This window comes from Solanum tuberosum, unplaced genomic scaffold (assembly GCF_000226075.1).
Source record: "Solanum tuberosum cultivar DM 1-3 516 R44 unplaced genomic scaffold, SolTub_3.0 scf00060, whole genome shotgun sequence".
NCBI classification, from domain to species: domain Eukaryota; kingdom Viridiplantae; phylum Streptophyta; class Magnoliopsida; order Solanales; family Solanaceae; genus Solanum; species Solanum tuberosum.
Window position 1 is genome coordinate 1,704,315 of NW_006238985.1, and position 10,272 is coordinate 1,714,586.

Sequence of the window (10,272 nt, forward strand, 5' to 3'; positions counted from 1 at the left end):
AGTTTGAATAATGACCATTACATTCGCGTTGCAAATCAACGAGCCAAGAAACTCAATTGTTCAAGCAGTGTTATTAACGTTATTTATAGGAATATTTCTATTTTTTTTAGATTTTTAAATATATTTAATACTAAAAAATTTCAACGAAGTACTGTCGATTGACACTCCATAATATATAGGGTGGGTCGTATATATTATCCTCTATAACTATGTAATAAAAAGAAAATCAGAACTTAATTCCTTTTTTTTTTTTAAATGGAAATCATATGGTAATAGCGCATAGGTTTGTTTCACGGCAAAATAATTAAGTAAAAATAAAGAAATGTATCTCCTTTCCATTCTTTATTTTTATTTTTTAGGGAGGAAAGCGGGTGAAAAGGAAGTTATAGTAACTTGATTACATTTGATCATAGTTTTTTTAATTAATGAAATTTAATTAATTGTTGGGTGAAATTTTACTGTCACTATTAAAATTTTAAGTTCCTTTTAAGTAAAATACATGTTCAAACATAATTTTAAATTTTAAAAATTATTTTTCAATAAATTTTAAAATTTTAACTAAATTTATGATCAAACACCGACTTAAATTTTACTTTTTCATATTTACTTCCCTTCATCCTAAGCAAATCTCAAGAATCTTTATACTATAAATTATAACTTATACAGCCAACTAGTTATAATTGGAGTATTATTTAGATAATTTGATATCAATCATTTCTTAACCATTAAGTACTAATTTGTTATAAAAGTTAAATCAAGAAAAGAAAAAAAAAGAAGAGAGGTTAAAGTAAAGGCAATTATTTCAGAGGTGAGATTATTGCAATTTGCAAGTCAAGAAGGCAAAACAAACATACAACAAAGTCATCACAATAATTACGTAAAACGTATTTTATAATAATATGACTTCTTGTTTTATATGATAACGACCCACCACTACCACGTTCTTTATCCGATTTTTTTTTTTAATAATATTCCAAAATTTTACTCATCAATAAGGAAGAATCCCAATCAGTAGTCTTCTACCATTATAATCACCTTTTGATCAGATAAGACCACTTGCTTCAGTCCTTTATTCGTTTGGCTCTCTCTCTTTCAGCTTTCAGGTAACAAAATTTATGTTTTCAATTCTAAGTTTTCTGCTTTTTAGTCTTGATGATTTATGGGGTTCTGATCCATATGATCTCTCGTTATTTTCAACTGGGGTTTAGTTTTTTTTTGTGTTTATAATCATGACTTTGACTTATTAGTGATGAATTTGGGGTAACTTGGTCTGTGAAATCATTCATGTTTACAAGAATTGGGAAGATTCTAACCTGGGTTCTTGTTTGATTTTGGATCAAAGTTTTGAGCTTTAATTGTTATCAACATCGTTTTCACAAATGTCTATTTTTTGTTCTTTTATCCCTTTTTGACATGCTATAGTTTGAAGTTTTGCTTTGTTCTTCTTCATTGATTACTGTTGGTGCAAAATTTCTACTTTTAAATCAGTTTGAGACAGAAAGATTGTCATAATTGGACACTGATCCGTGGTGGCTGTGATGGGAATTTATGGTTTACAATCTTGCAATGAAATCTTTTTAGGTTTTTGGTTCATAGTTTTGTTTTATGCAGGTGTTTAATTAGAAAGTGAATCTATTTTTGATGCTTTGAATTTTTTTCAGTTTCGTCTGACTAGGGGATAGATGGGGTCCGAAGGGCCTTCACCTGTGATCGTACATGTGACTGGTTTCAAGAAATTTCATGGAGTTGCTGAAAATCCAACAGAAACCATTGTAAGTAATCTTAAAGATTATATGAAGAAAAGGGGTATGCCCAAAGGGCTGATCCTTGGGAGTTGCAGCATCCTTGATACTGCAGGCCAGGGAGCCCTAGTTCCCTTGTATCAGACACTGCAAGCTGGTTTAAAGGGTGGTGACTCGGAGTCATCTAATTCCAGGAGAGTTATTTGGGTTAGTTGCTCACTTGGCTTCTTTTTACCTTTCATGCTTAACTTTGTTCTAGTGTCCAAATGAGGAAATGATAGGTTTTTTATTTCTTTAAGTTAGAAAATGGTCACATGGCCATTTTAAAATTGTGTAGCTCTGTATTATTTTTGGTGTTAAGTGTAAACAGAAGCTATTTATGCAGCTTATACATTGGTTGTAACTTAGAAAATAGGACCTTATGTAACTACAACACTTTTGAAGGGGGATTACATTTTCTGATGTAGTATACCTGTGATATATATATAGACTAACTGTTACCTTTCTCTAAAAAAAAAAAAGGTCACATGGCTGTTAATTCTATTGGACCTTAATATGACATAAAGATGGAAATTTTTCTTTATGGAATCTGACAGGACCATGTCGTATCATGACACAATTAGTGTTCCTTTTCTCCTATTACGAAATGTATGACCTTTAATTTAGATGTGGTTGGTTTTATCTTGGAAATATCACACTTCTACTTTTGTCGTGTCCGATATGGAAGTTTTGGATCATAGTTCATACAAATTGATCATCTTTGAATGATGCAGGGTGCTACTGCTTTTGTATTTGTGGAAGGATCCATTTGCTGACGAAATGGTCATTAAATTAATTTTTTAATCCTGAAAACCGCTATACTTCCGTTTTTCAGAAATTTGACGCATGCTATGATGTGTAGGCGGCACCTTATATATACTCTAGGCTTTTGGGATTATCTGAGATGAAATCCAAATCCTGTTCTGGACCCAATCCTGTAAAAGTGTACTTAAATATGCTGCTAGAAATGTTACCTTTACCAAAAATATGTTGCTAGAAATTAGAATGTTTCACAAATTTACCTTAACAAAATGGGTTTGTTTCATAGACTTAGTACAGTTATTGAATCATTTATAAAATCAGGATTGTATTCAGGTGTTAAGAGAAGAGAGATAAAAGGGAGGGATAAAGGTAGCAAATGGGGGAAAAGGGGAGGGATAAAGCTAAACAAAGAGAGAGAGTTGTTTATTTGTTTACAACCAAATGACCTAATTCTTTCGTCGTGCCTTTATCTTTTATACTTGTGACTTGTGAGGGGAAATGTTGTCCATTTTTCGTTGAAATTGCTGAGTGACATATTCTTGTATAGAGAATACCACTAAACTTTTTAATTCCTCTGAGATCTAGAATACAGAGCACATATGACTTAACATAGTTGCGTGGAGTACCACTCCATGATGACATGAGGAGGGAATGGAGTTTATGGTGTTCAAGTGGCTAGAGAATATTGTGGTTATGCTCTAGAGTCTTTGTTGCGAGTTCTCTGTCAACAGTCAATTTGATGCCCAATATTTGTACTTCATATACCAAGATAAATCTAATTCGTGGTAATTTCATCCAGGTACATTTTGGAGTTAATAGTGGTGCCACAATGTTTGCCATAGAGAATCAGGCTGTCAATGAAGCTACTTTCCGTTGTCCAGATGAGATGGGATGGAAGCCTCAGGTTAGTTAAAAGACCTTCCAGTTTTCATTTGTCCTGTTTCAGTTTGTTCAGTTCATCAACTGAACTCAAGATTTTTATCCTGTTACTTGCAGAAAGTCCCTATTGTTCCTGCAGATGGGGCAATTTCACGTAAACGAGAGGTATTATGATTTCTTGCATCCATCTCTCATGATTTCTGTAGAATGGTTATTAAAATTTAATGTTTATCTTGTTACCCAACTTTGAAGTCAACCAAATATGGTTGGTACTTATATGAAACCATTTTATGCATTAGTTCATACTTCATTGAAGTTTATACTCCATATTTTAAAAGTTGAAGGGTGTTTGGTTTAACACTTCATTGAATTTTAGACACCATTTTTTGAGTTAACACTTTGTCTTGGTTTCCAAAAGGGGAGCAGGAGGGCAAGACCAGAGAAATTGATTGTTTACTTCCTTAGTTCCTTTGTATGAAGTATTGATGATGAACTTCCACTTGTTTGAGAAGTAAAAGTAATGTATGACCCTACTAGGGAATGATCCCCTTATAAATAATGATCTAAAAAATTAGTTAGTTCGGAAGATAGAAGTGCTTAGGTATAACTAATTGTAGAAAGACAAAAGACAATTCTGGGCATCCTATGCTGGAAATAGACACAGAGCACTGGGCTGAGGAAATAATTTGTAAAGGCAAAGTCATAAGCTTTTTGGAAGCTCAAGATTGTTGGTTCACCGTCCATGCTTATGCATGCTAAACCTTGAGTTAAATGCTTAATATTCCAGCCTCAAAGGTTCTCTTTCCTTTTCTGGTCATGTTCTTCATAAACCTTTAAATGCACTAGGACCGGACGGAAAGATAGGGACCTATGGTGCGAGGGTTATTGATTCTTCATTTTATGATATACAATTTAAATCCAATTTCTTCTCTTAAAATTCCGAGCTCATGAACTTTTTAAAGATTTTTATTCATTTATTTTTACTGAAAAATATTCTAGTTTCCAGGGATTATGACATTGTGAACTGTTAGTCTGTTACCAACACCAATAAACATGGCCTTCTAAATTATTTCACTTTTGCTTTGCTTCGTACTATCCAAGTCACTTTTGTGACTTCCTTGAGGAGGGAGGAGCTGATGAATAACGAAGTGGTGTAATGCTTGTTGGAAATATATTTCCTATCTTGAATAGTTGGAGTTGCCATCCAAGCTAACACTAATTTCTCCATCTTATATATAAGTGATGACCCCTTGATATTTTTTCATTTCCATACCTTTATTTGATTCAAGTGATCCCTGCATAATCACTTCTTTCATTTTCCCTATCTGCCTAAGCACGGATGGTCTGTGATTCATGGATCTCCGATCGGGAAACCGTATCCAAGCTCCATGTCTAGTCGGTGCTCTTTGGACTTTTCAAACTTAGCAAACGGAAAATCTTAGTAGCTAAAGGAAGGGAAATCAACTTAGGTTTCTCCACTTCTTTTTTGTTTTCTTTTTGATAAATAAGGTTAAAGCCTAATCTTGGACCACGTGGTAGTATCTCTATTCAAAGATGTCCGACGAACAGGTAGTTTTAGAAATGGGGAAAGAGAAGAGCACACTGTGGAAATTCTTTCCTGTAGGAGGATCTCACCGATTTCTCTGAACATCTAGTTTCTGGAGTGGGGAGTTTGTACTAGCATCTAATCTTTCTGCAGATCGAACTGACTGGAAATAGATGCTTCCTGTAACTTCTGATCCAGGAAGAATTTATTTTCGTTTGTCTTTGCACCTATAGGTGTCTTACCACTTCTCCTTATACTGTGTTCTCTCTTTGTCTAGACTTCTCTTCCGGTGGAGGAAATGACCAAGGTATTGGCAAAGATGGGATATGAAGTAATGACCTCTGATGATGCAGGCCGGTTTGTATGCAATTATGTATACTACCATTCCTTGCGTTTTGCAGAGCAGAATGGTGTCCGATCACTATTTGTACACGTGCCCCTCTTCCTAACCATAGACGAGGAGACACAAATGCAATTTGCTGCTTCTTTGCTGGAGCTACTCGCCTCTTTATACTAGTCCTTGACTTCTGTGTCCGGAAGTGTATTTGCCTTGTTATTTATGCTGTGTATGCAGAAGAAGGTTGATCTGGATATAAATGTAATGCTTTAATAAACGGTGAACTTTTAGTGAATGGCAAATGCATTTGGTGTGTACATGTATCTTCGTCAACATTCCTTGGGTGGTTAATCTCGTTGATTTGGAGATGTTTCATGCTTATGTGCGAGCAAACTTACAGCTTTCTGTATCTTCTTTTCAAAGTAATGGACATGATAGGAACTTGTCCTTCAATTTATGTTCTTGCATTAGTGTCTTTCTGTTCTTTTGGCTGATCATAGTAACAAAATTGGGCAGAAAATTACACCCAATGACCTTGAAAATGCGTGGTCTTGAACTTTTGACTCCCACTTGGTTCATGGGCGACCCTTCAAGGTCAAAACTCATAAACTTGAAGTTTTGCCCGCGGAGTTCAAAGTTCAAGACTTAGCTACCTTCAACACAAAAGGAGAGAATTACAACTTATGCATACTTTCCGGGTTTTTCTGTGAAAGAAAACAAAATAGAAGAATTCATGACATAGTATAATCAAGCACGTGACCTTCAAAGAAACGAAAAAATTAAAAAAATAAAATCATTTGTAGTTACTAGGAAATAGAGTAGAAGAATTCATGACATAGGTTCCCCGTGCACCGGCCACTACTTTATTTAGCACGCCCCTACAGCTAAGTTAAAAGAATTGCGTACTACATTTTACTTGTGTGCTATATATATATATCGTGTTTGAGAAATTGAAAATGGGTGAATTGTAGGTTGTAGCGCCGCCTTCCTCCATTTGCTATGTTGGGACCTCAATTTTTTCCATTTATAGACTATAGTGCTGTCAGCTCTGCCACTCCCACTATTACATTAATCATGTCATACTCTTAATTATTGGATCTTCTTTAATTTAATGTCATTCTAGCCCTTCCATTCGCCCTCCTCTGTAATAATTAATAACTTGAGTAGATGATGATGTTGAACAACTATCATCGAGTATTTGTGTAGGGAGAGATAGAAATTTCTTTTACCTTAATAGAAGTCGTGATTTTTTCAAATTTTTAGGAATATTATAAACTCGCACATTTTAGATTAGTTGGGACCACAAAAGGATATCGTCACTAATTAGAATCACTAGTATTTGGCTGCATGTTTTACCTAAAGGAAAAAGCTGTTGTGCGTCTTTTACTCCAGAGATTTTCTAGTTATAGGGACATCTCGAGTTAACCTATGTGTACGATTAACCTACCTGCTACTGTAATTAGTACTAAATTTAGAAAATTCAAAAAGGTAAAAGGGATTGCCAAACCTATTTTCGTACAACCATTGAGTTTGATATCGTCCTTTTGATTCAACTTATTTACACTACTAGTGTAATTTATCATGATATATAGAAGGTAACCTACGTTATTTTCAATGTTACTTTTTACCTTTTTACGAGCATGTGAAATCTACTTCCACTAATGTTTGCCGTACACCCTTTGGGTTGCGACCCTTCCCCTAACCTTGCTAACTTGGGATGCTTTGTGTACTGGGCTCTATGTTGCTCGGACTCTTCAAAAATGTCAAGGGGTGTGTGTTGGATTCGCCAAAATAGTATATTCTTGGAGAATCCGACACGGGTGCGGCATCAAAAGTGAAGAGTCTGGGCTTATATGACAAGTTGATACTTGAAAGTTATTTACACTATCAGTGTGTGTATGCAAGTTAAATCAAAAGGAAAGCAGAAGATATTCTAAAACTGACAAAGCATAGTATACCATGGTTTAAAATATACTTTTATATCATTAACAAAGAGATACATGCTTACACTTAAGTTTTAGTCCCCTCTGCAACAATACTAGTAGAGCTAAAACTTTAATACATACTATTAATTACTCCATCTTTTACAAGTTTCTATTCTTAGCAAATCATCTATCAGCATTGATCAAGATCATTACTTGGTAATGACTGAGGTGTGCCTTCCAACAGGCAAAAAACTGGTGGAATTGTAAGAGTCATTAGAGCTCCATAAGCATTCCAACAAAATGGTTCCAAGATTTTTTGTCCTTGAGCAGGATATAACTCCACATCCAAAAAAGTCAAATTTGTGCAAGGGACACTGTTACTACAAGCCAAATGCATTGGTGGACTTCTCACATCATAAGTACCCTTTATGTTTGAATAAATCACATCAGATATGTACACTGCTGAAGTTTGATTTGCACAGCTCTTTGTGTTGCAGTAATATTGATCTAAAATTATCGGATTTCGGACACTTTCCATTCTAATGTTGTTGAAATTAATGTTGGATACTGTCCCAAATCCTCCTTGCCATGTCTTGATCCTAACACCATTGTCTGAATACTTAATAGTTGAATCTTGAACTGTAATGTTGGATACACATGCCCGGGAATTGCGAATGCCTAGACTGCCAATGCTGAAAATTATGCAAAGACAGAGTCTTTATATTCAAGATTTGGGAAAAGGGAAAGAGGAAAAAGACAGAGTAGACATCTTGTTATGGGCTTAAAAGTGTTTTTTTTTCTTGTATAGTGGTAGGGCATACCTCTTTCACTCTGGCAGTTTTGTTAGTTAATGTGCCATTTTTTTAAGGTTATGCTTGTGGTGCAAAATTGATTTGTTACTTTTTTGACATAAAAAGATGGTGTGATATTGCAGCATTTGAATATACCTTATTCCATGACTTGGACCACAGGTCATGTTCCTTATATCAACATTGTAACAACCAGCTCCAATTGAAATACAGTCATCACCTACAACATAAAATGGTTGTGCTCAGAAAGAGAATACGCGAAGAACCCTCTATAACTTACTTTCCAAGAACTTGAGATTTTACCATTGGAGATTATTGAGTTTCTTATTGTGACATCATTGGTATTCTCTATGTGAATTCCATCAGTATTGGGGCTCTGAGGTGGTGCTTTTATGTAAAGTGAGTCAACATGGACATCGCGGCAACTGTCAAATCTGAAATGGAACAGTGGGCTGTTCTTGATTTTAAGCCCTTGCACTGTCAAATTTGAGCTCATGAAGAACCTTATAGCCTGTAAAATTGAACATACTTTAGATTTATGGTCTTTTGGTCTAAAGAAACAAAACAATGTGTGTTTGAACTTACCACAGGGCTGTCACAAGGACCAGGTAGAGTTGCTCCATTTATTCCCTGCTGCATTGAAGTGTTTTACATTATATACAAAACTCAAGATCCTAAATCGAATTTGTAAAATAAAAAAGGGCAGTTCGGTGCACTAAAGCTCTCGCTATGTGCGGGGTTCAGGGAAGGGCCGGACCACCCACAAGGGTCTATTGTACGCAACCTTACCCTGCATTTCTGCAAGAGGCTGTAGAACCCGTGACCTCCTGGTCACATGACAACAACTTTACGAGTGGATCAAGAAAATTACTTTATGTGGTTTGCAAGGAAGATTCCACCATTTTTCTCCTCTACCATCTATGAGTCCACCACCTTTCATTGACATCCCATCAATTCTGTAAAAGACTAACCATTGTTTCTTACTGACACTTTTTGGCCATGAATCAGGTCCATCTGGTGGCATAATGGTTCCTTCAACCTACACCATCAATCATAATTAGTCACTTCACACAATTATCGAACAACGTTTCAAGTACATGAAAAAATTGAAATAGTTTGTCACATTACCTTAAAAATTAGCCCACTTTTGCAAGGACCAGTGAAGATTGTGGATTGGATCATAAAGGAATAGTGTTTTGGAACCAGTAGAATAGCTGAATCAACTTGACAAGCAGCATCCCAAGCCATCTTAAATGCTTGTGTATCGTCGATCACACCATCACCAACAGCCCCATAAGACAACACATTGAAAATGCCTGCTGCATAATCATTTGATGAATTCTTCACATTGTCAATTGTTGGATCATCCTTAGGTGCAGGGGAAGGGGCAGGGGCAGGGGCAGGAGCAGGAGCAGGGGAAGGTGGCATTGATATTTGTGACAATGCACGAAAACGCGACACTTTGGGATAATCATAGAACCTACCATGAACTGAACAAACATTGTAAATCAAGAAAACAGAAAAAACCAAGAAGCAAAATCTAGTGAATTCCATAATTTGTGTCCAGCTAGTATAGCTTGTTAACTAAAACAGAGTATTTATAGAACTTAAAGGGAAGTGAAGTAACACAATTTGGCTACTTGTTTTACTAGACCCCTCACTAATCCTATATAGAAAAATAAAATGTCAATTTTCACTAGACTAAAAAGATCATGCTTATTTTTGTCATTATCAGTAGGTTTTTCAGAAGTTAGAAGGATATAAGGCAAGGCACCCACGTTCTTGGAAGTCAAAAAAACAACAACAAATGAAGTTGTTTATGTGACCACCAACTAAAAAGCAAGCACTTGTAAACAAGTTGAAAGACTATGCAAGTAGTTCAATTATGTTACTTACAAGTTCTCAAAGTGAAATATTCCATTTTATAGTAAGTGCTTCTTAGTGGAAGAATGGTTCTTTTGCATGGTCGGCATTATTTTAATCATATCAAAACCGCCCTATTCCATTTACACAATGGTTTTTCTGGTTCACGATAAATGGATCGGAGGGTGTCCATAAGAATTTAACTTCCATACGTTTATAGTATAAAAAAGTTCTACACAATCGAGAGGGATTACAAACTTTAAAAATAAGACAGGTTATTATAGTATATTTTTTTTTATATAGTTACTGTCAGTATATAAAAATTAAATCTGATCAAGAAACGAGAGCCAGTGTTGGGGTGGGTGGGTGG

At 35.4% G+C, this 10,272-nt stretch overlaps 2 protein-coding genes across 4 annotated transcripts in view; one reads left to right on the forward strand and one right to left on the reverse strand.

Annotated features, from left to right (window-relative positions):
• Positions 1–987: 987 nt before the first annotated feature.
• Positions 988–7,522, forward strand: LOC102593443 (pyrrolidone-carboxylate peptidase). 2 transcript variants are annotated; one of them, XM_015307569.1, is made up of 5 exons: positions 988–1,103; positions 1,662–1,949; positions 3,343–3,447; positions 3,540–3,587; positions 7,475–7,522. In XM_015307569.1, exons 2-5 carry the CDS (start codon positions 1,683–1,685, stop codon positions 7,505–7,507), a joined length of 453 nt encoding a protein of 150 aa, XP_015163055.1. In that variant the 5' UTR covers positions 988–1,103; positions 1,662–1,682; the 3' UTR covers positions 7,508–7,522. The 2 variants fall into 2 exon arrangements, with proteins under 2 accessions (XP_015163055.1, XP_006344806.1); XM_006344744.2 differs by lacking the exon at positions 7,475–7,522 and adding an exon at positions 5,246–5,758 and having other exon boundaries at positions 992–1,103.
• The window catches only part of LOC102593770 (polygalacturonase At1g48100-like), a 9,212-nt gene continuing 4,433 nt past the window's right edge, over positions 5,494–10,272 (reverse strand). Inside the window, exons 2-7 of one of the 2 annotated variants that reach the window (XM_015307568.1) lie at positions 9,168–9,529; positions 8,911–9,078; positions 8,625–8,669; positions 8,343–8,550; positions 8,178–8,259; positions 5,494–7,922 (exon numbers count right to left, since the gene is read on the reverse strand). In XM_015307568.1, the coding sequence (XP_015163054.1) occupies positions 7,421–7,922; positions 8,178–8,259; positions 8,343–8,550; positions 8,625–8,669; positions 8,911–9,078; positions 9,168–9,529 (1,367 nt within the window). In that variant the 3' untranslated portion in view covers positions 5,494–7,420. Of the gene's footprint in view, positions 7,923–8,177; positions 8,260–8,342; positions 8,551–8,624; positions 8,670–8,910; positions 9,079–9,167; positions 10,119–10,272 lie in introns of those variants that run through there. The other variant, XM_006344746.2, reaches the window with a different exon arrangement.

Coding starts and splice junctions, on each gene's coding strand:
- LOC102593443 (XM_006344744.2), top strand. CDS start 1,683: ATGGGGTCCGAAGGGCCTTCACCTGTGATCGTACATGTGACTGGTTTC. Junction 1,950..3,342: donor ATTCCAGGAGAGTTATTTGG/GTTAGTTGCTCA, acceptor AATTTCATCCAG/GTACATTTTGGAGTTAATAG. Junction 3,588..5,245: donor CAATTTCACGTAAACGAGAG/GTATTATGATTT, acceptor CTCTTTGTCTAG/ACTTCTCTTCCGGTGGAGGA.